The sequence below is a fragment of the Dendrobates tinctorius genome, unplaced genomic scaffold (genome assembly GCF_039654945.1).
Source record: "Dendrobates tinctorius isolate UK_male_01 unplaced genomic scaffold, ASM3965494v1 ptg000155l, whole genome shotgun sequence".
In the NCBI taxonomy this organism is placed as follows: Eukaryota; Metazoa; Chordata; class Amphibia; order Anura; family Dendrobatidae; genus Dendrobates; species Dendrobates tinctorius.
In genome coordinates, this window is record NW_027361822.1 from 24,603,478 (window position 1) to 24,630,827 (window position 27,350).

The following is a 27,350-nucleotide window of genomic DNA, read 5'->3' on the forward strand; positions in this document are numbered from 1 at the left end:
CACTCGGCTCCGCTCCTTACACCTTGTATACACAGCTCCGCTCCATACACCTCGTACACACGCGGCTCCGCTCCGTACACCTCGTACACACACGCGGCTCTGCTCCGTACACCTCGTACACACACGGCTCCGCTCCGTACACCTCGTACACACACGGCTCCGCTCCGTACACCTCGTACACACACGGCTCCGCTCCGTACACCTCGTACACATGGCTCTGCTTCGTACACCTCGTACACACACGGCTCTGCTACATCCACCCTGTAAACCCCTCCTGACCCCACACAGAAACTTCCCCTCATCCAGCACCATGACACCCAGCACAGCAGAGTCCTGCATACACTGAGACACCTGATCATGTGACCCCTGACTCCTCCCCTCCTGTGACCTCATCCCAGGTCCTGTGCGCACAGAGCAGCCATATATGTGGAGTGCGGCTCTGCAGGTGGAGGTAGGTGCTGGAGATTCCCCATTACTGGGTGCAGGGGGCAGTAACCCCTTCAGTGCTGACACTACTGTTCCCTCTGCCTCCCTTATCTCTGGTGCCGGGACCTTTCTCTTTCCTCCCAGGTCTCTGGATTTTGTCGCCATTTTCGGCTCCATGTAATGTAACTGATCGGCTTCTATTATCATGAGGCTGACCGTCACTTCCTTACAGGCAGATGTGAACATGTGTGAGCCGCTCTGTATGTGACTCATTCCAGCTGCCCTCTGTAATGTATACTATGGACACAGTGAGTATATGACATTCTGTAATGCTGTAGATAAGCCCCTGATGTAACCTGAAAGATAAGAAAAAAGAGATTATACTCACCCTGGCGTTCGGTCCGGTCCATTGGTTGTCGCGGTCCGGTCCAGCGTCTCCCATCTTCATATGATGATGTCCTTCTCCTTCTCCCTTGGCTCCTACGCAGGCATACTTTATCTGCCCTGTTGAGGGCAGAACAGAATACTGCAGTGCGCAGGTGCCGGACCTCTCTGACCTTTCCCGGTGCCTGCGCACTGCAGTACTCTGTTCTGCCCTCAACAGGGCAGATAAAGTATGCCTGCGCAGGAGCCAAGGGAGAAGCAAGGAGGAGGACATCATCATATGAAGATGGGAGACGCTGGACCAGACCGCGACACCCACCTCACCCGCCCCTACCCCCAGTGAGTATAATCTAATGTGTTTTTCTTATCTTTCAGGTTACATCGGGGGGGGAGGGGGCTTATCTACAGCATTACAGAATGCTGTAGATAAGCCCCTGATGGCAGTGGCCGCAGCTTATAGGGCTAAAATGGGGTGACAGATCCCCTTTAAAGAGAGCAGTGTCATTATAATGCTCCTAAATAAAAATATCTGCATTATACTGTCTCCTCACACTATTCCTCTCCCTCCTCATACTGTCTCCTCTAACATCCCCCCCTGTTCACCATACTGTCTCCTCATATATTTACCCCCTCACTCTCTATACTATCTGCTCACACATACCCCTGACTCCCCGTACTGTGTCTGCATACATCCCATCACTGTCACTCCCCATACTGTGTCCACTTACATTTTTTCCCATCGCTACTCATACTGTATCCACATACATTTACCTGTTCGCTCCCCATACTGTCTGCACCGTTCCCCCCACTCACCATTTTGTGTCTTCACCCATCCTCCATACTGTTTCCTCATACATGCCCTCATACATACATACTCTTCATTTTGTGTCCTCAAATCTCCCCACACACATTAAATCCCCCCATCCCTACTCCAAATCCCCCACACACATTAAATCCTCCCCATCCCCATGCCAAATCCCTCCCACACATTAAGTACCCCCTTTCCCACTCCAAATCTCAGTGATATGTGATAGAATCTCCTGAAGTGCACACTGCCTCTGCTCAGCAACTTGATGGACAGCAACGACAAGGTTCGGAGAAGGATTACAGCAATTTTACATCCATAGTTAGATGATCAATCATCACTGGGGCCGTCCATCACTACAGTGGGAATCAGTGGTAATCAAAAGGCTCTCGTAGTTCCTCTGGTTACACCTTATTACAAAAATACAGAAGTGATGATCACTTTTGTAATCCAGGTTTGAAGGTCTAAGTGTAGTCCTGTAGTTCGTTGCTTGAAATTTTGGACCTACAACTAGATCTATACCTGGTTTGGGTATGATTACTATACTACTATAATGGCTTCTTGCACAGACATAGATAGTGTCCCGTCCTTAAAGGCGTTCTGGAAAGTAGTTAGCCCCTTCACCATCCGAGCCTGTTTTCACCTTCATGATTAGTCCAAATTTTATATATTCTGACCAGTACCACTTTATGTGGTAATAACTCTGGAGCACTTCAACGGATCCCACTGAATCTGAGAATGTTTTTTCGTGACATATTGTACTTTACGATACTGGTAAAATTTTCAATATGACTTGCATTTCTTTATGAAAAAAAAGTAAATTTGGCGCAAATTTTGCAATTTTCAAATTTTTAATTCTTATCCCCTTAAATAAGAGAGTTGTGCCACACAAAATAGTTAACAAATAACATTTCCCACATGTCTACTTTACATCCGCACAATTTTTAAACCATAATTTCATTTTTGCTAGGAAGTGAGAAAGGTTAAAATCTGACCAGCGATTTCTCGTTTTTCCAACAAAAGTTACAAAACCATTTCTTAGGGACCATCTCACATTTGAAGTCATTTTGAGGGGTCTAATATGACAGAAAATACCCAAAAGTGACACCGTTCTAAAAACTGCACCCCTCAAGGTGCTCAAAACCACATTCAAGAAGTTTATTAACCCTTCAGATGCTTCACAGGAATGTTTAGACTGTGGAATGAAAAAATTAAGATTTAACTTTTTTTTCACGAAAATTTTATGTTGGACCCAATTTTTTTTAATTTTAACAAGGGTAACAGGAAAAATTGGACCCCAAAATTTCCCCTGAGTATGCCGATACCCCATATGTGGTTGAAAACTGCTTTGGAGGCACAATGCAAAGCTCAGAAAGCAAGAAGCGCCATATTGGAGTTCAGATTTTGCTGGACTGATTTGAGGGTGCAATGTCACATTGGCAGATCCCCTGAAGTGGCAGAACAGCAGAAACCCCCCACCTTCATAAAAGACTTAATTTTACAAACTACACCTTCCAATTAATTCACCTAGGAGTGCAGTGATCATATTGATACCATGTGTGGGTCACAGAATTTTATACCATTGGGCAGTTAAGAAAAAAAGTTACATTTTTACCAACAAAATGTTGTTTTAGCCCCAGAATTTACATTTTCACACTGGAAAATGGATAAAAATGGCACCTAAATTTTTGCTGAATGTAGAAATACCCCATATGTGGCTGTACAGTACTGCTTAGCCATATGGCGAGACTTGGGAGGGACAGAGCACTATCGGCAAATAACGATCCATCCCTCCAGAGTTTTGCCATATGGCTAAGAAGTAGAGATGAGCGACTTTGCCTTTTTTAGGGTCGAGTCGGGTTTCATGAAACCCGACTTTCTCAAAAGTCGAGTCGAACAAAATCAGCCGACTATCGGGAAAAGTCGCTGGTTCGACTGAAACACGAAACCCAATGCAAGGCAATGGGGAAGCAAAGTCGGCAGGGAGTGGAAGACAGTAAACACACCTACATGCCGGACCGCTTTTTTAAAGTGCGCATGAAACTCTCTCTTGACGCTGCACATGTCATCTCGTTGCCCACAGTGTACGTCCTTGCTCAGTGGCTGAAAAAAGTCGCATGCAAGCATTCTGGGAAATCCGACTTTGGCACTCGTTTTGCCGACCGCATGGCCAACTTTACGCTGTGGTCGGGTTTCGGTCGGCGAAACCCGACTTTGCCATAAGTTGGCGACTTATGAATCTGGTCGACCTGTTTCGCTCAACTCTACTAAGAAGTACTGTTGCACAGGAGGCATCCTGGAGTGCAGAATTTTCTATAATAGTTTGCAGACTCCATATACAGAGCCCCTAAGTGCTAGAAGAGCAGAATCCCCCTCAAGTGACCCCATTTTGGAAATTATGCACCTTTGGGAATTTATCTACAGGTGTACTGACTATTTAACTCCATGGGTGTTTTCCCGAAACAAGCAGCAATGGACGATGCTGAGTAAAAATTGCAAACTGCTGTTGTAGTGCCCATACATCGTGCCCAGCTCATTCCTCTAGAGAAATGCACTTGTAAATTAGGTGGGCTCTCATCGTTACAGAAATGCCAACCATGTGGATGCTAAATGTGGTTTAGATACACTGTGGGGATCTGTATATATGTGGATCGATATAACCCTGTCCACACCACTGATTGCCTGATTTCTTTATACACTGTGCATAGGCAGAAAGCTGCCAATCAGAGGTGCGGTTATATGGAGCTGCCTACTAAGTAGAGTGGCTTCAATAAAATCTGTCCCGGGAAGCCCGTTCATTTACAGTGATCCTTACACATGTGCATGGAGCTTACGAGAACAGATAAATGCTGACCTTGGCTGTCTCCATCATTTCTCCAAACTAGAGCTAGTAGTCCAAACAAAGAGAGAATACAACATCCACACTTTATTATTTACAGTCATTGTATTATTATATGGGATTCTGATATTCGATCTTGTTCCCATTTAGGTCCCTACAATATTGGATCCTGAGAGAATTTTCTCAATTGACCAGTAAAGGATGGATAGTGATAGGGACAAGATGACAGAAAGGTTATTACACATCACCCTAGAGATCCTCTTCTGGCTTACTGGAGAGGTAAGAGATTCTGATGACGTCACATTACATCATTCTTATCTATGGGTAGAACACATGGACAGAACTGAGAGGTGAGGACTCTGGAAATGTCTGTAGTGAGATTTATTAATGTGTCTCTCCATAACCAGGATTACACAGTGGTGAAGAAGACCTCTAGTGAGCGCTGTCAGGACCCTGTGTCTGAAGGATGGGGAAGACCCCTAAGACCAATCAGGGGGCCTCTACCTCACCCCCTGATACATGAGGACATCAATGACCAGAAGATCCTAGAACTCATCTACAAAGTGATTGAGATACTGACTGGAGAGGTGACACTTCTGGGAATGCTGGGACATTATACAGTAATGCTATGAAGGGGTCAGGAGATGACGTATCATTGTATGTGTCAGGTTCCTATAAGGTGTCAGGATGTCGCAGTCTTTTTCTCCATGGAGGAGTGGGAGTATATAGAAGGACACAAAGATCTGTACAAGGACATCATGATGGAGGTTCCCCAGCCCCTCACATCACCAGGTAATAGACAGGACTAAATACACATGGCTTATAATTATCTGTATGTAAAGAATTCAGTCCCTGTATGTGTTTCTTCCAGTTCTATCCAGTAAGAGGACAACACCAGAGAGATGTCTCCGTCCTCTTCTTCCACAGCACTGTAAACAAGAAGATCCCGATGTTCCTCAGGATCATCAGGTAGATGGAGAGAAGGTGTCATGAGATCTCCCCTATGATGTGTAGATGGCTGTGAAGGTCTTGTGCTCAGTCTTGATTTATCTACCAGTATTATATGTTTTATACTTGTGTAATGAGAACGGTGGAGATGGCAGGATTAGAGCTGATCATAGATGTGACTTCTCCATCTGTTTGACTTGTACAATATTTGTTTCAGGGTGAAGATCTGACCCATATTAATACTACAGAGACATATATGTGGGGTGATGAGTGGTGTAAAGAAGAGATTCGTAGATATGACTACCCAGGTGAGTAGTAACCACTCAATGCAGAGAAGTCAGATATGGAATATATACAGCAGAGCTGAGTGTGCATGTACTGTTAATGCGGCAATGTTTTGTATATGTATGCGATGCAGACTGTACATAATGTGTGTGCTGTAAAACTATTTTTAGATCATATCACGGGCATGCCGATGGGTGGAGAGAATGATGCTGTCACGTTGCCGTCAGACTCGGGGCCTGCTGTCCCGGCCTCGGCCACTAGGAGGCGCCGGACTGTCACGTCGCCGTCAGACTCGGAGCCTGTTACGTCACAGGTCTCAGAGAAGTGCACGTATGGTATATCGTCACAGAAGTGGGGCCCTAGGCAGAGGGTCAGCGTTCGTCTAGACCTACCGTGCGTGATGCGTCGCTTCTGCGGATGCCAATTGGAGCTGCAGACTGCAGCGCGGCGACAGACACTGCCGCTAATCGACAATGCCCGTTAGCTGGCGCACTGTCGGATGCTAGCACTGTGGAGGATGCTATTGTGGCTGTAGCTTGCCACTGGCTGGTGCTGACTCTAAATTTAAGTCCCTATACACACTCGTAATATCAGAGGGAGGGGATCTTAATGAGTAATTCGCAGGTACATGCATCCATCATCATTCACACAGTTAGCCACTAGAGTCTATACTAGCGCATAGCCGATCGGCCATGCTAACCTTTTATAGCCGGGACCTTCCGGAAGCTTCCAGATCCCTGAGATGGACCAATCAGATCACGAGAAGGATCTGGGCATGTGACTCCCGATCTCCAATGGAAAATCGTCTCGTGAGCATGCCCAGTAGAGCAACGGGAGGACGTAGCCTCTGGAGTGGCTTGTTGCTGAGCAGCCTGCGATGCTATTGCTGGCCCAGAGGTGGCAGCAACAGCCAGTCCCACAGAGCTGGTCTGAGCAGAGCGTCTGGGACGCCGGGATTGCTGTGTAAGCTCCTGAGCGGTCGGTGGAGAATGGGAGACTGCTGAATGCAAGGCTCTGGATTCCTAGGGCCCCCTCCCCTCTGAGCCTCGCTACTCTCAAATGCTGCGATCAGGAGCTGGGCGTGGATGTTCTCCACTGGTTCCCAGGTCCGGGCCTCTGGACCATGACCCTTCCAGTCCACCAAATAAAACTTTTTGCCATGCACAATCCTGCATCCCACAATGGCGTTGACCTCAAACTCGTCCGAAGACAAGTCTGATGTCCCGGCAGATGACTTGGAAAACTGGGACGTGAACAGGCTTGAGAAGGGACACGTGGAAGACGTCAGAGATGGCCAAGTGTGGTGGCAGAGCCAGATGGTAGATCACTGAGCTGATCCGCTCGAGGACCTTGAAGGGACCAATGTATCGCGGCGAGATCTTGGAGGACTCGGCCCAGAGCTTGATATTTCGGGCAGAGAGCCACACCAAGTCGCCAGGGGCAAAAGTTGGAGCGAGGTGCCGATGTGTGTCGGCGGACTCCCTCATTCTCTCTTTAGAGGCTCGAATGGCATCCTGGGTGCGATCCCAAATGTCGCGAACCTCCACTGCCCAGTCTGCCACCCTAGAATCGGAGGAGGACACTGGCATCGGAACGGGGACGCGCGGATGCTGGCCGTAATTAAGAAGGAACGGAGTCTGACCAGTGGAATCAGCCACTGCGTTATTCAGGGCAAATTCAGCCCACGGTAATAAGGATGCCCAGTCATCCTGCCTGGCAGAGACAAAATGTTGCAGGTATGTGACCAGAGTTTGATTGGCTCTCAACCAACCCGTTCGTCTCGGGATGATATGCGGAAGACAAATTGAGCTCTATACTGAGTAGACTGCAGAGCTCCCTCCAAAATCGAGACGCAAATTGGGGACCTCGGTCACTGACTATTTTGTCTGGCATACCGTGCAAATGAAATACGTGCTTTATGAACAGTGCGACGAGACCACAAGCGGAAGGCAGCCGCGTGAGTGGCACCAAATGCACCATTTTAGAAAAATGATCGGTGACCACCCAGATGACCGTGCTGCCACCAGATTTGGGCAGGCCGACCACAAAATCCATGCCGACCATCTCCCAGGGTCTGTCTGCCACTGGCAGGGGATACAGTAACCCAGTCGGCCTCTGTCTAGAGGACCTGTTCCGAGCACAAGAGACACATGCCTGAATGTATTCTTTTGTGTCCCGAGCCATGTGCGGCCACCAATAAGACCTTGCCAGGAGCTCTGTGGTCCGTTTATTGCCAAAGTGACCACCAACCCTGGACGCGTGTGCCCACGCGAGGACCTCTGGTCGCAGGCGAGGATGTACTGCCTCAAGAGCGACCGGGGCCACGGTCCTCAGGCTCTCAGTGAGGACAATTAGCCGAGGCTCAGCCTCCTCTTCCTCCGCTGAGACCACCGAGCGAGAGAGAGCATCCGCACGGACGTTCTTCTCTCCAGACAGATAGTGCAAGGGGAAGTGGGAGAAGAAGAGCGACCACCTAGCTTGACGAGAGTTCAAGCGCTGGGCCGTTTGTAAATAGACCAGGTTTTTATGGTCAGTGTATACCCGATGTCTCCACTCGGAAAAGACCAATTTCATGGCCAGCAACTCCCTGTCCCTGATGGAGTAGTTTTTCTCCGCCGGTGAGAAGGTCTTTGAGAAGAAGAAGCAGGGATGCTTCCAACCTTGAGCATCCTTCTGGAAAAGGACTGCTCCTGCACCGACGGATGAGGCGTCTACCTCTAGGATAAAGGGTTTATCCACATCGGGACGGTGGAGGATAGGCGCGCCAGCAAAATGGGTCTTCAGAGATGAGAAGGAAGTGGAGACCTGCTCTGACCAAACCTTAGGATTGGCTCCTTTCTTGGTGAGAGTGACCAAAGGAGCTACCAGTGTGGAGAAGTGAGGAATGAACTGGCGGTAATAGTTAACGAACCCCAAAAAGCGATGCACCGCTTTCAGGGAATGGGGCTCCTTCCAGTCCATTACCGCTTGCAATTTGGCAGGATCCATAGCCAACCCCTGGGCTGAGATAATATAGCCCAGGAACGGCAAGGACTCCTGCTCAAACTGGCACTTCTCCAGCTTGGCGAAGAGAGAATTCGCCCGCAAACGGTCGAAGACCTTGCAGACGTCTCTCCGGTGAGAGGTCAAATCTGGAGAAAAGATGAGGATGTCATCCAGATAGACCACCACCGAGGTAGAGAGCATATCGCGAAAGACGTCGTTTTTTCGAAGTCCTGGAAGACAGCAGGCACATTACAGAGGCCAAAGGGCATCCTCCACTTGTCTCCCTCGCGTATGCGGATCAGGTTGTACGCCCCCCGTAGATCCAATTTCGTAAATATCCGGGCCCCTTGCAACCTGTCAAACAACTCAGAGATCAAAGGAAGAGGGTATTTGTTTTTTACTGTAATGGCGTTGAGACCTATGTAGTCGATGCAGGGGTGCAACTCCCCACTCTTCTTCTGCACGAAGAACCCTGCACCATCCTGCGACACCGATTTTCTGATAAACCCTCTTGCCAGGTTCTCCCGGATATATTGTGACATGGCCTCTGTCTCCGGGAGAGAGAGAGGATACACGCGGCCTCTAGGAGGTTCCGCGCCTGGCAATAGGTCTATCGGGCAATCGTAAGGATGGTGCGGCGGAAGCGTCTCCGCTGATTTTTTGGAGAAGACGTCCGCGTACTGCCCGTAGTGGCTAGGGAGCGCGGAAAGATCCGCGGGCACCTCCGTGGAGGCTACTTGAACACTGCCCGTCATTCACCTTCCCTCACAGTCCTTGCTCCAACCCAGTATACTCCCCGAAGACAAATGTATATGAGGTGAATGGCAACCGAGCCAGGGGACTCCGAGAAGCACCTGATCGATGCCATCTGGCAAAATGAACATTAACAAGGTCTCGTGGTGAGATTGAGAGCCCAAGGGGTGCTGTCTGATGGGTGACCTGAGATGGTAAAGGCATTAACCACCCTGATGGTCATGGGATGGGGCAGTAGCACCAGCAGAATAGCGTGCTTTTGGGTGAAGGACGAGGACATGAAATTTCCTTCTGCCCCGGAATCCACCGTGACCTCTACCTTCCAGGTGGAAGCACCGCTATCTAACGTCCCTCGGAATACTGGTTTGGGGGAAAAGGGCTTCATATCAGGTTGACCCCCATCTACTACCATGGTACGTGCTCGTTTTTTCGAGCGCTGCGGGCACCTGTTAGCCTGATGACCAAACTGTTGACACTGGTAACAGCGTGCGAAGCTTCGCACCGGACTCTACTTGGGACCAGTGCGTGACACCTCCGTGGGTTCAAGAGGTACCGAGAAGGTAGGAGCCAACCTAACCTTCTGTCTGGATAGAGCTCGCTCCAACCCGCGCTCAGTATAATGGAGATCAATGCGGGTGGAGATAGTAATCAGCTCCTCCAGAGCCCACCAAATTGGACCCAGTGGCCCCGCCCACCAAATCGGACCCTGAGGGGCCCCGCCCACCAAATCAGACCCAGAGTGGCCCCACCCACAAAATCGGACCCTGAGGGGCCCCGGCCACAAAATCGGACCCTGAGGGATCCCGTCCACCAAATCGGACCCTGAGGGGCCCCGCCCACCAAATCGGACCCTGAGGGGCCCACCCACCAAATCGGACCCAGAGTGGCTCCGCCCACAAAATCAGACCATAAGGGGCCCCACCCACCAAATCGGACCCTGAGGGCCCCCGGCCACAAAATCGAACCCTGAGGGATCCCGTCCACCAATTCAAGCCCTGAGGATCCCAGGCCACCGACTCGGATCCTGTGGGGCCCCACCCACCAAATCAGACCCTGAGGGGCCACACAGGCCAAAGTGGCCCCTGAGAGGCACCCACAGTTAAAACGGATCCTGACTTGAAAGTCTTGAAGGGGCAGCAAGCATGTCTCTCTTAAAGGGGCAGCCCGGGCTCCATTTCAAAGCACTATCTGTACTTCCTTCAGGAAATACACATCTAGTTAACTATGTTATGTAATATGACTTAAGGGCATAACAATTCAAAGTTTTTAAAATTGCACATTTTTCCACATTTATTCCATATTTCCAATATTTTCATAAATTAACTCACATTTTTTAAATTTATTTTTCTCATTAACATAAAGTATAATGTGTCCTCAAAATAGCATTGCAAAATCACTGGGCTATGTAGAAGTATTCCTGCGTTGTTATCACATTAAACTGTATTTGAAAAATTTGGCCTGCTCAGGAAGGTGTAAACTTGCTCCTATGGGTTAAAGGAAAAAATTGTTAACCCAGTTTTACACTTTCTGAAAGGTTATGACGTCTTTGGGCATGGCCATACTGCTCTGTTCTGCACTGAAGGACTTGTAACTGTCCTTGATTGTATGTCAGACACCACATAGTACAACTGCCGGGTCCCTTTGTGATTCCCCAATGAGTATTTCACTAAAAAAATAGTGGTGATAGACGCACTGAAACTTGAACTTATAAGGCTGGGTTCATACTGTGTTTAGGCAGTCCGTTAGACGGACTGCGTTACACCACTGCATAACACGGTGTAACACAGTCCGTTAACGCTGCCATTGCCCTCCATTGTCAGGCGCATCGCGACGCATGCCGTAAAGCGGCACGCGTTCACAATGTGCCATCATTCAGTGACGGAGCCTCGGACGCGGGCTGCAGCGTCTGAGGCTCCGTCACTGCTAGCGCTGATGAATCATCAGCACTAGCGGGTATAGCATAATGCGATTGCGTTATGCTATACCGTTTAACCAGCCCGTCAACGCTATGCGTTGAACGGGCTGGTGAACACAATGTGAACCTGGCCTAAGATGCTGGCTTCAACTCAAAATTTGAAAATTGCTAGAGAGCTGCTAGCGGCCTAACATCAGGATCTAGTGGTTCTTGATCCGATTGAAAATTAGAATTTTGGTACGTAACTTCCATTTTATATGGACATTTTGTATAGAAACATTGTGAAAGTATATATTTAAAGATTATTTTGTTTGAAAATAATTTATTTTGTTCTTGGCAGATGACGGTGACGGGAGATCAGAGGGACAACTGATATCTTTAGGTTTTAATTCAAATGACCTTGATATCATGCAAGATACAATAGAAGTATATTCCATTACTCCAGATTCACCATCATCCCTTCACAGCAAAAATCTATCATCTGATCTTGATAAACAGTTCCTCTCTTCTGATTCATCACAGACTATTAAGAAAACTAAGCAACACGAAAGAGGTGTTAAAAAGCAAATTGATTTTGCAGAAATTAATCCACTTTTGTTTTCAGAACATGGAAAAAGCATTTCTTTCATGCATGAAAAAATACACACTATGGAGAAAAGTTTTTCATGCTCAAAGTGTGGGAAAAATTTTAATCAGAAATTGGAGCTTGTGAAACATGAGATAAGGCACACATATTCATGTTCAGAATCTGAAAAATGTTTTAGAAATGCATTAAATCTTGGTAAACATCAGATAATTCACATAGAAGACAAGCCATATTCATGTTCAGAATGTGGGAAATGTTTTAAGTACAGATCAAATTGTTTTACCCATAAGAGAATTCACTCAGGGGACAAGCCATATTCATGTTCAGAATGTGGGAAATGTTTTAAAATTAAAGCACATCTTGATAGACATATGAAAAGTCACACAGGAGAGAAGCCATATTTTTGTTCAGTATGTGGGAAATGTTTTCTCATGAAAGAAACTCTTGTGAATCATCTAAGAACACACACAGGGGAGAAGCCATATTTATGTTCAGAATGTGGGAAATCTTTTAAACAGAAATCAAATCTTGTTATACATAAGAGAGTTCATACAGGGGAGAAGCCATATTCATGTTCAGAATGTGGGAAATGTTTTACAAATAAATCAAATCTTGTTAGACATCAGATGATTCACACGGGGGAGAAGCCATATTCATGTTCAAAATGTGGAAATTGTTTTACAAATATATCAAATCTTGTTAGACATCAGATGATTCACACAGGGGAGAAACCATATTCATGTTCAGAATGTGGAAATTGTTATACAAATATATCAAATCTTGTTAGACATCAAAGAACTCACACAGGGAACAAGTCATTATCGTACCTAGAAGGTGATAAATATTTTATTTGAACAACATAGTCTGTTGCTCTAAAAAAATTCAAGGGAGGTGCAAATTGTACAAGAAAACATGTAACAGAGAGTGTCAGCGTAAAGTCAAATATGTAAAAACTAAAGGAAAGCAATTTGGAAATTAACAAGGAGCTTTCACCAATTTTTTCACGTTGAACTGGACACAGTTTATAAGACCGCTTTCCATTTTGTGCTTTTTTACTTTGCATTGCAGAAATATTATCTAAGTATTTGTCACTTATTGAAAAGTAGCTTAAGCCCAAATGGGCTTTATGAGATAGTTTTCACTGAGGGTGTGGTTTTATTTTTTCTGTATGACATTGAAAAATCATAAGCAGGCAGCAACACTCGAGGAGGGGGAGGGAGAACACGCAACACAACTCAAGTCTTTTTCCTGTGTGAGATATATGACAGCCTGCTCAGCTCTTCCTGGATAGGATTACAAGTTGCCATGAGCATAACAGACTTGAGTGCTATTTTTATTATTATTATTATTATTTATTTATATAGCACCATTGATTCCATGGTGCTGTACATGACAAGGGGTTACATACAAATTACAGATATCACTTACAGTAAACAAACTAACAATGACAGACTTATACAGAGTGGAGAGAGGACCCTGCCCTTTCGGGCTTACATGCTACAGGATGGTGGGGAAGGAGACAGTAGGTTGGTGGGTTGCAGCAGTTCCGGTGTTGGTTGAGGTGATATCACTGGTAGTGGTGAGAGAGAAGGAGGTAGCGGGGTCATAGCAGGCTGTAGGCTTTCTTGAAGAGGTGGGTTTTCAGGTTCCGTCTGAAGGATCCAAATGTGGTTGATAGTCGGACTTGTTGGGGCAAGGAATTCCAGAGGATGGGGGCTATTTGGGAAAAGTCTTGGAGGCGGTCGGGTGAGGAGCGAATAAGTATGGAGGAGAGATTGAGGTCTTGGGAGGATCGGAGATTACGCGAGGGAAGGTATCGGGAGATTAGTTCAGAGACATATGGAGGAGACAGGATATAGATGGCCTTGTAGGTCAGAATTAGTAATTTGAACTGGATACGCTGAGGGAATGGGAGCCAGTGAAGAGATTTGCAGAGGGGAGAAGCGGAGGAGTAGCGAGGAGAGAGATGAATTAGTCGGGCGGCAGAGTTAAGGATGGACTGGAGAGGTGCAAGGGTGTTAGCAGGGAGACCACAGAAAAGGATGTTGCAGTAGTCGAGGCGGGAGATGATGAGGGCATGCACAAGCATTTTAGTAGATTGAGGGTTGAGGAAAGGACTGATTCTGGAAATATTTTTGAGCTGGAGGTGACAGGAGGTAGAAAGAGCTTGGATGTGCGGTTTGAAGGACAGGGCAGAGTCAAAGGTTACTCCGAGGCAGCGGACTTCTGGTACTGGGGAAAGTGTGATGTCATTAATTGTTATAGCTAGGTCGGGTAAAGAAGATCTGTGAGATGGAGGAAAGATGATGAGTTCAGATTTGTCTACATTGATTTTGAGGAAGCGAGAGGAGAAGAAGGAGGATATGGCTGATAGACACTCTGGGATTCTGGACAGCAGAGAGGACGTCTGGGCCAGAGAGGTAGATCTGAGTGTCATCAGCATAAAGGTGGTAGTGGAATCCGTGGGACTTTGAGTTGCCCCAGACCAAGTGTATAGATTGAGAAGAGTAGGGGTCCTAAAACAGAGCCTTGGGGGACTCCAACAGAGAGAGGGTGGGATGAGGAGGTGGTGTGGGAGTTGGAGACGCTGAATGTGCGGTTGGAAAGGTATGAGGAAATCCAGGATAGGGCAAGGCCTTTGATGCCGAAGGAGGAGAGGATCTGTAGTAGGAGGCAGTGGTCAACTGTGTCAAATGCAGCGGACAGGTCTAGAAGCAGGAGTATAGAGTATTGTCCATTTGATTTGCCTGTAAGTAGGTCGTAAGTAATTTTGGTCAGGGCTGTCTCAGTGGAGTGATGGGGGCGGAAACCAGATTGTAGATTGTCAAAGAGCGAGTTAGATGATAGGTGGGAGGAAAGTTCAGGGTGGACGTGCTGTTCCAGGAGTTTGGAAGCGAATGGGAGCAACGATATTGGGCGATAGCTGGACATAGCGGTTGGGTCGAGGGTTGGCTTTTTAAGGATAGGCGTGATTGTGGCATGCTTGAAAGCAGAAGGGAAGGTACCGGACGTTAGTGATAGGTTGAAGAGGTGGGTTAGGGATGGGATAAGTGTGGTGGTGAAGTTGGGTTGGAGGTGGGATGGGATGGGGTCAAGTGCACAGGTTGTGAGGTGCAATTTGGAGAAGAGGCGATTAAGTTCCACCTCAGTGATGTTGGAGAGTGAGGTTATGGGGTTTGGGCATTGGTCTGGTATACAAAGGGGTTGTGGTGATTGAGTGATGAATACTTGCCTTGTTTGGTCAATCTTGTTTTTGAAGTGTGTGGCAAAGTCCTCGGCAGAGATGAGGGAGGTTGGAGGAGGCAGTGGTGGGCGAAGGAGGGAGTTAAAAGTTTTGAATAACTGTTTTGGGTTGTAAGATAGGGAAGATACAAGGGTTGTGAAGTAGGCCTGTTTAGCAGAGGTGAGGGCAGATTTGAAATCGAGTGTTGCCTGTTTGAATGTGGTGAAGTCCTCTTGCGAATTTGTTTTCTTCCAGCGCCGTTCTGCAATCCTGGACACTATATAGGCTGTATATATGTGCTATAAAGGCCTCTTTACATTTAGCGATGCACCAGCGATCCGACCTGGTCAGGATCGCTGGTGCATCGCTAAATGATCGCTAGTGAGCTGTCACACAGGCAGACCTCAGCGATGCAGCAGCGACGCAGCGCACGATACTCACCTTTCACACACAGCGATCCTGACGTCTTCCCGCCCGCCTCCACGCGTCGCTCGTCGTCACAGCAGGAAGCCCAGCAGGAAGCTGACGACGAGAAATGGAGCCGGACATTCTCGCGCGATCAGCGATGGACAGCGTGGGAGCCGGTCGGAGGTAAGTATCACACATAGCGATATCGCTATAACGTCACAAAATCGGTGATGTTATAGCGATATTGCTATGTGTAAAACCCCCTTTACTGACACCTTTTAACTTTCATCTCCTAGCAGTCCCTGTGGAGATAGGGGCAGCACTGCTGAGTTTAGCTGTGTCATATTACAAACCCTCCTATTCTCCTTTTTTAGTGCTGCTGGCTCAGCGCTACTGCCACTCCTTTCACACTGCTTGTCTTGAGATGAGAGCTCAAAAGTGTCAATTATCACCCTTATGTCTGTTATGCTTACTGCAACTTGTAATTGCTGTGCAGTGAGATCAAGTTTGTCTTTACATCTCATACAGGAGAGATTTAAAGATAACCTGCTTACAATTTTTTTTGCTGGCTGCTTATGATCTCTCAACTTCATACAGAGGGAAGAAGTACACAACTTTAGTGGATACTATCTATCACCCACTTGGAGTTATCAGTTGCCAAATACTTTACCTCAACAACAGACGGGCAAGATAAAAAAAAAAAAATTGATTCTGCTGTTTAGCCACTTTACATCATGTGTACAGTTCAACCATCTAGATGTGGAGTTTGCTATTAAGTGCGTCATAGAAAGGGATAAACTATGAAAATATACATAATTGACAAGTCACAGCATCATCTTTAACAACCCAAAGTACAATGTTTTCATATTATTCTGCCCAGTTGTAAAAAATAAAATAAAAAACATCTTTGTTGTCTTTACTCTTGCTTCCAAAAAATTATACAGCTGCTTTAATGAAAAATAAACTAAAATGTAATTGAGGAAAAATTTTGTCATCTGCCACATACTAATTTTTGTAAACAGTTTTGGATTAAAAATGTTCAACTCATAAATGCCTCATGGGCTGTATTTTTCAAAATTAGTTCACTTCGGGTATAGGGCAGGGAGGTATCCGACTAATTAATGCCTCAGGGGCTCTGCAACTTCTATGTGGTAACCAGAAACTATTTAAAAAATAAAGTGGCGCTCCTTCCCTTCTGCCCAAACAGCAGTGTACAATCACATATTGCTGAATTGGGAAGAAATTGTGTAATAAACTGTGGGTTACTTTTTTCAGATTACCTCTTGAGAAAATTAATAAAAAAAAAAAAAATTTTTTTTTTTTTAATATAATGTTTAATTTTTACAAGTCCATGGTAAAGGAATCAGTGAAACACTTGTGAGGTCAAAATGCTTAGCAAACCTTTCCATGAATTCTTTGAGCGCAGTTGTTTTGCAAAAGGGGGTCACTTTTAAAGGTTATCACCATTTTGGAATTTCAGGGGCTCTTCAAATACGACATGATGCCTCCAACTATTCCTGTAAAATATGTGCTCCAAAAGTCAAATCGTACTCCTTCCCTCCTGAACCCTCAACAAGGTTAGTATGTGAAGAAGTGAGAATAACGCAGATGTGTTTTAGAGAGATATAGAAGAGTCACTTTGTATCTGAGGTAGAGGCAAGAAGGGACACAATGATCAAAGTGGTCATAGTGCCCCTGAATGCAATCACACTTACAAGTCTTTTCGGGGAAATTGGAAGCTTTGGAGTAATTTTGATTCACGGCGAATCAATGCTCAAATTAAGTTTTTTACAAAATTTGGCAAAACTGGTGACATTGAATTTCAGAAAATTGTCTTATCTCTACATAGTATTCTATAAAGCCATAAGTTTGAGTTAGGCAAGTCAAAGAAGAGCTGAAAATGTTCTCATTAGCGATTCGCAACAGACCAGCAAAAGCGCAGTCACAAGACACACTTTTCACAAGCCACCAATGCTAGGCAAGTCCTTAAGGGCCGTGATATTCTTCACTCGCTCTCGAAGGGGAGATGGGCTTTACAGAGCCCTTTCTGGACTGCTGATGCAGGACACCTGGCGTCTGATAACACGGACAATTCAGGTACAAGAACTAATTCCAAAGCTAGCACCATTAATTCCCAAATGAAAACCAAAAGGAAACCCTGGGACAACAGTTAATAAAGGAGAACCAATAATAACCATTAGCAACTACTGAGAAGCAACCAGAACCCAACCAGGAAGCACTCACCATACCACTACGCAAAGAAACTGAATAAACAGCATTAAATTGGATTAGAAGCAGGCCTTAAATAGCCAGCCCAAATCTAAGGATAACAATCAGGTGATGCAAACCTCCCAGTCATGTCCAGGAAGCAACTCCCTGCTCACCTATGCAGCATAGTGCACACATTCCCACCAATTTCCTAACAACAGGCTGGGCAGCATCCTGCATTGCCTAACAACCAGGAGACAGCGTCCCATGTTTCACCCGTCGCGAAACAAGTGGGAAGCACAGAGTCCCGAGTTCCCACATCGCTCACCACTTCCACACATGAGGCACCACCGTGTATAATCGCACCACCCACGCACGCAATAATTCTGCCCCCAGCACGGACACACTGGCGGAGCAGTCTGTAAACCAAATGACGAATGCGTCCACAGCGGGTATTCCTATCAGAAAATGAGCCAGTCAACTTGTTGTCCAAACTGTGTACAGCATAAATCAATGATTGTCTCTGTAATTGCATTCTGGTATATTCTGTGAAGCACTACGGCGTATCAGAGATAATATAGTTTGAAGACCTGGACGTGGTCCATAGGTGTTAGGGCTGGCGGAATGCACCAAATAATAAAGATGGTAATAAGGTGCGGTCGCAGCCCGGGGTCCACCATGCAGGGGTGTTAACCTGCTTCTCAGCAATGGCGGATGCTATATGGCGGTATACTATAAGAACACGCGGGTTATCATCACCCGGTGTGTACAGGGGCGGACTCTGTTGCTTCACAGAGCCGCACTACCGCTGAACATAAACGCCGGAGCCTGTTTGTGCTCACAGAGCTCGGCTAAAAGAGCGCACAGTGTACGGCCACAGAACTCTACCCCAAGGACACGGGGTTAGAGTCCTTCTAGGCCCACTGAACGCGCGGCATCGCTGCCGCGAACGCCGCTATAGACGCTGACTATGGAGCACGTGCACTGAGGCATGCCGAGTCCCTGGTGAGGACTGATGCCTGACTCAACCTCTGTCCTACCTACGCCTAAGCCTGGGCGCTAGCAGGCTAGGCTGCACAACACATGCGTACCAAGGGTACATACATCACTCACTTCACATAGTCTGTAAAAAAACCAGTCTATCCTAGCGCATGGGCGAGCGGCCATGCGAACCTTTTATAGCCACGGGCATCCGGGACCTTCCTGGCTTCTCAGATGGGCCAATCCGAACCCGAGCAGGACCTGAGCACGTGACCCTCGATCTCAAATGGGTGATCACTCTCTGTCCTACCTAAGCCTAAGCCTGGGCGCTAGCAGGCTAGGCTGCACAACACATGCGTACCAAGGGTAGGGGTTTCTTAATGGGTCATTCACCAGAGACATTCATGCGTGCATACATCACTCACTCCACATAGTCTGTAAATACAGTCTATCCTAGCGAGCGGCCATGCGAACCTTTTATAGCCACGGGCATCCTGGACCTTCCTGGCTTCTCGGATGGGCCAATCTGAACCTGAGCAGGACCTGAGCATGTGACCCTCGATCTCCAATGGGAGATCACTCCACGGGCATGCTCAGTGGCCCGACATGAGGACTTAGTCCCTGGAGAATCTTGCTGCTGAGCAGCATGCATTGTCATAGCTGTGCCAGAGGTGGCAGCAGCAAGTAAACCCATGGAGTTGGCCTGGACAGAGCACTGGGACCGATGAATCTGCTGAGCAGGCTCCACTGCGGCTGAAGAAGAATGGGAGACCGCTGGGTGCAAGGCTCTGGATTCCTGCTGTGCAGTGGCAGGAACCCGACGCCTAACAATAATTAGAGACGAGATAAATCCAGTGCCACCCCAGACGTTTGAAATGTCTAGTCCATAGCTAGAGCAATTTCCTAGAATAGCCCTGGAAAAAAACAACCAGAGAAGTTAAGTATATACCTTGCTACAATTGTGCAGCCAGACTCTGATTCATGTTATCTGTTGTTTGGGAAGTATGAATCAAATAACCTTTAAAGGGAGTCTGTCACCCCCTTTTTGACCTATAAGCTGCGGCCACAGCCATCAGGGGCTTATCTACAGCATTCTGTAACAGTGCTCAAATGGCATGGGGAAGACCCCTGGAAGCATTTATGACTCCCAGGTCATTGCTGTGAACAATGTTGTCAGAGTCTTGCACCACTTTTACAGACTTCCAATAAAACATAGAAAAACAACACCAAAATGTATTTTCCTGGGAAATATGTTAAGGAACATCCTTTCTAGAATAATGACTTGTTTATAAGGCAAAATAAATAACCAAAAACAAAAATTCTCCTCCACACCTTGGGCTATGTTCACACATAGTGTTTTTGATGCATTTTTGAACTTTAGCATTGCTTTCAACCAAGACAAATGGATTCACTCGGAAATGTCATTTTAACATTCTACAACCTTTTCTGGCCATGTGGTGTGTGACACATCATCAGACACATCCTGTTTAATTTATGAAAGAGGGACTCTGAAAGTCACAAAGCCTATTTTTATAGGGCCATCAGGCGGCCTTTACTATTCTTAAAGGGCCAGCAGTTGGCCCTTATTATTCTTAGAGAGTCATCAGCCGGCTATGCTTTGTTGTTCCCATTATTAAACAGTGGGTCTCCTATACTGTTATTGCATATGCAGTGAGTGACAGGGCAGCCCAAAATTTGGACACACCCCAATACTCCTTTGAAGAGACGTACAGGAGGGCCCCCTGAAAACAGTGTTCCCATTATTAGGAAGTGGATCTCCCATACTGTGCAGTGAATCAGTGAATGCAAGGGCCGCCAAAAATTTAGAGGCACGCCAATGCCCCTTTGAAGAGATGTAGAGGAGGGTCTTGTGGTGCCCCTGCAGTCTGGCCGTCACATTGGTATTGCCTCCCTAACCAGTGGCGATATCATGTCTGGAAGTAAATGATGCTCCCTATACTAAATAAACCACGCGTCCATACTCAAGCCCATCCCTGACCAAACGGGGGAGCACAAGCCCTTAGTTTGTAGGGTGACTGCCTCTTCTGGCTGGGGGGAGAAGAGAGAGAGGGCAGAGTAGTGTGTGGAAGGGAAGAAGGAGCACGTGGAGTTTCCAGGGTTGAAGCTGTCATGATACCAGTGCTGGGTGACTGGCACTGCTGGGATTAATGTTCTGACCTCAGTGCAGACTCTCACCTGCACACCTGGGACCTATTATGGTGGCCTCTCATTGGTTCTGGAGAGGCTTCTTATAGCCTCAGGAAGCTCCCATCCCCCGTCAGTTATACTTTCGCTCTTGGCATTGTGTGGTGACCCCTGAGTGTGTTAGTGCTGTGTTCTGGTTGCTTGATTCTCTGTGTATGACTCGGTCTGTTCTCTGGATATTGCTTTGGATTCTGCTTGGTACCTTCTACGTCTGTTTGGTTTTGATCTCTGCTTGGCCCTGACTATCCATTCTGTCTCATCCCTGGTACTTTACTGATATCTTGTGTATGACCTTTGGCTTTGTCTGACCTCCAGTCTGTTTATCCCTCCTGTACTTCACTTGCCTGTACTGTGCATGACTCCCGCTTTGCCCGACTTTGAGGTTTCTACCTTCTTTGAAAGCAGGACGCTAAACCCCGCCCCCTTGCAGTAACATGACGGTTCACATGACCTTAGGTCCTGTGCCGGCTTGCTAAACTTCTACATTCAGGTCCTGTGCATCTTTATTTTCCGGCTGTTCTTGTCCCCAGGGGTCCCTATGGTGCGGGTGAGTCCCTGCTTAGCAGAGGCTGTACGCCGGCACTGTCAGGACCCTGACATTATAACTGACCATTAAGTTTTTGGGGGGTTTTTTTATGCAGAGAGTTATGGATCCCATACAGTCTCTGGCTGACCAGATGAAAAGTCTGAGGCTGGTTTCACACTTGCGTTTTTTTGCGCTGTATTTTAGCGCTAAAAACGTATGCGCTTTTTTCCCCTACATTTTGCATGGGACGTGCTTATGTGCGCATACACATGCGTTTGTATGCGTTTTTACACGCATGCGTTTTTTTGTGGTGTGGGCTCGGGCGCACAAAATGCATCCTGTTGCATTTTTGGGGCGTCCGACTTGCCTTAAAAAAACGCATGCGCGTGCAATGCGTTTTTTTTACAGCAAGACACCTATTGTAAGTCTATGGGTGCGCATACGTGCGCATTGGCATGCTCATGTATGCGTTTTTTTGCGCATGCGGTTTTTGTTGACCATTGGTTAGACAATGGAAATTAGGGGTTTGGGTTAGAGTTAGCGTTAGTTAAGGGGGGTTAGGGTTTGGGTGTGGGTTAGTATGGTTTGGTTAAGGGTTAGGGTTTAGGGTTAGTTAGGGTTGAGGGTTAGGGTTTGGGTTAGGGTTAGTAGGGTTTGATTAAGGGTTAGGGTTAGTATGGTTTGGTTAAGGGTTAGGGTTAGGGTTAGTGTTAGTATGGTTTGGTTAAGGGTTAAGGTTAGGGTTAGTAATGTCATGGTTTGGGTTAGTGTTAATTCTAACCCTATCTTGATTTTTTTGGTGAGGCCAACTAATGTTGGAAAAAAACACAAACGCGGTAAAAACGCACTAAAAACGCATACAAACGGATAAAAACGCTGCGTTTTTTTCATGCATGCACATAAAAATGCTTGAAAAAAACGCAGCATTTGTATGCGTTTTTTTGTGGGAAAAACGCGCTGCAAAAAAAAGCAAGTGTGAAAGTAGCCTTAGTCGGATGTTTCAGGGTTTATCTCTAGAGCAGCAAGCTTTGGCTCGTTCTCAGCAGCTGGTTTCTGAGACAGTGCGGGGGGCTTTAGCTGCTGGGTCTCTGGGGGTTGGGGTGAGTGATGTTGTTTTGGTGTCCCCAGAACCACCTGTTAAACTGCCTGACTTTTTTTCTGGAAACAAAAAGGAGTTCAGGGTCTTCATGGAGGGGTGCAAACCTTTTTTTAGTTTGAGACCACGTTCCTCTGGGGACGAAAGTCAGAAGGTTGGGGTCATTATGTCTCTGTTAAGAGGGTCCCCACAAGCTTGGGCTTTCTCCCTTCCTCCCACTGCCCCTGAGAGAGTGTCTGTGAATGCATTCTTTGAGGCCCTCGGGCACATATATGATGAGCCGGACCGAGTGCGATTGGCAGAGGACATGGTGATGAGCGTCTGTCAGGGGAAACACTCAGCTGAGTGGTTTTGTACTGAATTCCGCCACTGGGCCGCAGAGGTCTCTTGGAACGACGCCGTACTCCCAGGACTCTTTCGCAGAAGCTTGTCCAAGCGGCTGCAGGATGCCTTGGCATTACATCCCCCACCTAACTCCCTCGAGGACGCCATGACCCAGGCCGCCCGGATGGACCGCAGGCTGCGGGCCAGAGGGGTGATGCAGGTGGAAACTCCATTGTTCCCCAGTGGAAAAGAGACTGCCCCTGAGCTCATGGATGTAGGCGCCCTCTCCCTGAAGGATACAGAGAGGAAACGCCGGAAGGACAAGCAGTTATGCTTTTACTGCGGTAAAACGGGACATTGGAAAAGGGAGTGTCCTGATTGCCCGCCTTCAACCCGGTCGGCGGGAAACGACTAGGTCTGGATAGTCAACGGGGAGACTACTTAGACCCTCAGGTACCCTTTTCCTCATTTTCTAAAGTGTTACTGCATGTGGATCTGTTTGAGGACGGTAGTTCTTTTTCCTCTACCGCCTTTGTGGACTGCGGATCATCGATTAACCTCATTGACTCCCAATTGGTCACACACTGTAAGATAGGGACAGTTAGGCTCAAGGTTCCGATCAAGGTGATGGCCATTGACTCCTCTCCCCTCACTAAGGAGGGAATTCTCTTTATGTCTGACTTGTTTTTCCTCAGAGTGGGCGCTACTCATGTGGAAAACCTAAGTTGTTTTGTTCTGGACAATCTACCTGCAGGGTTGGTGTTGGGCATGCCCTGGTTACAACGTCATAACCCAGTTATTAACTGGAAAACAGGGGAGATTGTTCAATGGGGGTTTAATGATTTTAAGTTATGTGATAAATCCGCACTGCTGGTTGAACCTGTTAAATCTGTGTCTGTATCATCTGTCGAGCTGGAAGGTATTCCGGAATGCCTGAAGGACTTCGAAGATGTATTCTCCGAAAGCGAGGCCGAGACATTGCAGCCACATAGATCCTTTGACTGCGCTATTGAGCTGGTCCCGGGGGCTAAATTACCTAAAGCCCGTCTGTTTAATTTGTCCGGTCCAGAGCGCTTGGCTATGAAGGAGTACATTGCTGAAAGTCTGCGCAAAGGACACATACGTCCTTCAGTCTCACCTGTGGCGGCAGGTTTCTTTTTTGTAAAGAAAAAAGTTGGCGGGTTATGTCCCTGTCTCGATTTTCGGGAGCTTAATCAGATTACGGTACGGAATACGTACCCCCTTCCGTTGATTCCCGATTTGTGTAACCAACTATCAGGGGAAAAGTGGTTTTCTAAACTGGATCTTCGGGAGGCATATAATTTGATAAGGGTCCGAGAGGGGGATGAATGGAAAACCGCGTTCCTCACGACTGAGGGACTGTTTGAAAATTTAGTCAGAATTTCATCAACATGGTATTCTCGGATCTCATTGGTCGTTTTGTCGTTATCTACTTAAATTATATTTTGATATACTCCTCTGGCAAGCATTCTCATTTGGAACATGTACGAACTGTTCTCCAAAGACTGAGAGAAAATCATCTGTATGCCAAATTGGAGAAATGTGTATTCTGTGTGCAAGAATTGTCTTTTTTGGGATTAATTGTATCCCGTGAGGGTTTTCGCATGGACCCCAAGAAGGTACAGGCAATTGCGGATTGGGTGCAACCCCGAGATCTTAAGGGTCTTCAGTGCTTCTTGGGGTTCGCCAATTATTACTGCAATTTTATCCGGGGGTTTTCGCAAATGGTAAACCTCTCACGGATCTAACATGCAAAGGTGCGGATGTGAGAAATTGGTCCTCACTCGCAAAAGAGGCCTTTGCGACGCTGAAAAAATGTTTTATGTCTGCTCCTGTCTTGGTACAGCCAGATCCTTCCAAACCATTTGTGGTGGAGGTTGATGCCTCCGAGGTGGGGGTGGGGGCAGTGTTATCCCAAGGGTCTGCCACTCTAACCAACCTCAGGCCATGTGCTTTCTTTTCTAGGAAGTTCTCTGCTGCTGAAAGAAATTATGATGTAGGCAATAGAGAGCTTCTTGCGGTCAAGTTGGCGTTTGAGGAATGGAGGCACTTTTTGGAGGGGGCCAGTCACCCGGTTACTGTGATCACTGATCACAAAAATTTGTCATACATTGAGTCTGCTAAAAGATTAACGCCCACACAGGCCCGTTGGTCACTTTTTTTTTCTCGTTTCCAGTTTACTATTACATTCCGTCCAGGGTCAAAGAATGTCAAGGCTGACGCCTTATCTCGTAGTTTTCACCCTGTGTCTGCCCCTGAGCCACCGTCCTCCATCCTGCACCCTGGGGTGGTGTTAGCAGGGATCTCGTCTGAATTGGAACGGGAAATTGAGGGGGCCCAGTCGCTGGCTCCTGCGGCCAAGCCAGGGGGCAAGTTGTTTGTCCCAGAGCAACTTCGCCTTAAACTCTTGGAAGAGTTCCACGAATCCAAGCTGTGTGCTGACCCTGGTTTATCAGCCACGCGATTTGCGGTGGCTAGGATCTTCTGGTGGCCTACTCTTGGTTCTGATATAAAGAAATTAATTTCTGGTTGTGGGGTCTGCGCTCGTTCTAAAAGCTCCCATAGCCGGCCGGCGGGGGAGCTGATGCCCTTGGAAGTTCCCAAAAGACCGTGGACCCATCAGTCCATGGATTTTATTACCAATCTTCCCTCTTCCAGGGGTAATACGGTGGTATGGGTAGTGGTGGACAGATTTTCAAAGCAGGCTCAGCTCATTTTGTACCCCTGTCCGCATTACCTTCTGCTGAGACCTTATCCAGATTGTTTGTGCAGCATGTGGTCCGCTTGCATGGGGTACCCCTGAATGTGGTGTGTGATCGTGGTGTGCAGTTTGTGGCTAAGTTTTGGCGTGCTTGCTGCAAAAAATTAGGGACATCTCTGTCCTTTTCGTCTGCATACCATCCTGAGAGTAATGGTCAGACGGAACGCACTAATCAGTCTCTGGAACAGATCTTCAGATGACTGACTTCTGCTAGACAGAATAACTGGTGTGATATACTGCCGTTGGCTGAATGCCTTCAATAGTCGGATGAGTCAATCCACTGGTATGTCCCCTTTCTTCATCAACTAAGGGTTCAGTCCTCATTTTGGTGAGTTTTCTCATCTGGATACGGGGTGCCCCGGGGCTGAGGACTCTGTTCAGTGGTTAAAAGATACATGGGCAGAAGTCCAGCGGCGTATATCTAGGTCTCAAGGCAGGTATAAGTTTTTCGCGGACAGGAAACGAACACCTGGTCCCATGTTTCAGGTTGGAGAGAAAGTTGGCTCTCCACACGAAACATTAAGTTAAAGATTCCGTCAGCCAAGTTGGGCACCAAATTCATTGGCCCGTACAAGATTGTGGAAAAAATCAACCCAGTAGCGTACAGGCTGTGCCTTTCACCCTCTTTCAAGATCCCTAACGTCTTCCATAGATCTCTACTGAAGCCGTTTGAAGCAGTCCGGGGAGAATCCGAGTCCGCTGCCCCTCCGGTTTCGGTTGAGGGACATGTGGAATATGAGATTGGTCACATCGTAGATTCTAGGTTGGTACGGCGGTCAGTACAGTACCTAGTTCATTGGAAGGGGTATGGGCCGGAGGACAGGTCCTGGGTGCTGGCCCGGTTGATGCATGCGGATCGTCTGGTTCGGGCTTTCCATGCTAGATACCCGGGCAAGCCTGGGGGTCCAGAGGCCCTCCGTTGAGAGGGGGGTACTGTCATGATACCTGTGCTGGGTGACCGGCACTGCTGGGGTTAATGTTCTGACCTCAGTGCAGACTCAAACCTGCACACCTGGGACCTATTATGGTGGCCTCTCATTGGTTCTGGGGAGGCTTCTTATAGCCTCAGGAAGCTCCCATCCCCTGTCAGTTATACTTTCGCCCTTGGCATTGTGTGGTGACCCCTGAGTGTGTTAGTGCTGTGTTCTGGTTGCTTGATTCTCTGTGTATGACTCGGTTTGTTCTCTGGATATTGCTTTGGATTCTGCTTGGTACCTTCGACGTCTATTTGGTTTTGATCTCTGCTTGGCCCTGACTATTCGTTCTGGGGCTTTACCTTTAACTCGTACTTCTGCAGCCGGCCGAGCACCTGCCCCGACCGCTTCAGGTGGTCCTCGAACGTGGCGGAGTACTTTAGATGATAATATCCTGGTACTTTACTGATATCTTGTGTATGACCTTTGGCTTTGTCTGACCTCCAGTCTGTTTATCCCTCCTGTACCTCGCTTGCCTGTACTGTGCATGACCCCCGCTTTGCCCGACTTTGAGTTTTCTACCTTCTTTGAAAGCAGGACGCTAAGCCCCGCCCCCTGGCAGTAACATGACTGTTCACATGACCATAGGTCGTGTGCCGGCTTGCTAAACTTCTACATTCAGGTCCTGTGCATCTTTATTTTCCTGCTGTTCTTGTCCCCAGGGGTCCCTACGGTGCGGGTGAGTCCCTGCTTAGTG

General features: G+C 47.3%; 1 protein-coding gene across 3 annotated transcripts; it reads left to right on the forward strand.

Moving 5' to 3' along the window:
• Positions 1-332: 332 nt before the first annotated feature.
• Positions 333-13,302, forward strand: LOC141051068 (uncharacterized). Of its 3 annotated transcripts, none has more exons than XM_073547914.1 (7): positions 333-451; positions 4,605-4,733; positions 4,862-5,041; positions 5,123-5,246; positions 5,326-5,423; positions 5,620-5,710; positions 11,681-13,302. In XM_073547914.1, exons 2-7 carry the CDS (start codon positions 4,656-4,658, stop codon positions 12,778-12,780), a joined length of 1,671 nt encoding a protein of 556 aa, XP_073404015.1. In that variant the 5' UTR covers positions 333-451; positions 4,605-4,655; the 3' UTR covers positions 12,781-13,302. The 3 variants fall into 3 exon arrangements, with proteins under 3 accessions (XP_073404015.1, XP_073404016.1, XP_073404014.1); XM_073547915.1 differs by lacking the exon at positions 333-451 and adding an exon at positions 460-570; XM_073547913.1 differs by lacking the exon at positions 333-451 and adding an exon at positions 581-734.
• Positions 13,303-27,350: the final 14,048 nt, after the last annotated feature.

What these genes read in the sequence shown, in the direction of transcription:
- LOC141051068 (XM_073547914.1), top strand. Translation starts at nt 4,656, where the DNA reads ATGGATAGTGATAGGGACAAGATGACAGAAAGGTTATTACACATCACC. An exon ending in TCTTCTGGCTTACTGGAGAG is followed by an intron (nt 4,734 to 4,861) that starts GTAAGAGATTCT and finishes CTCCATAACCAG; the next exon opens with GATTACACAGTGGTGAAGAA. An exon ending in ATGTTCCTCAGGATCATCAG is followed by an intron (nt 5,424 to 5,619) that starts GTAGATGGAGAG and finishes TATTTGTTTCAG; the next exon opens with GGTGAAGATCTGACCCATAT.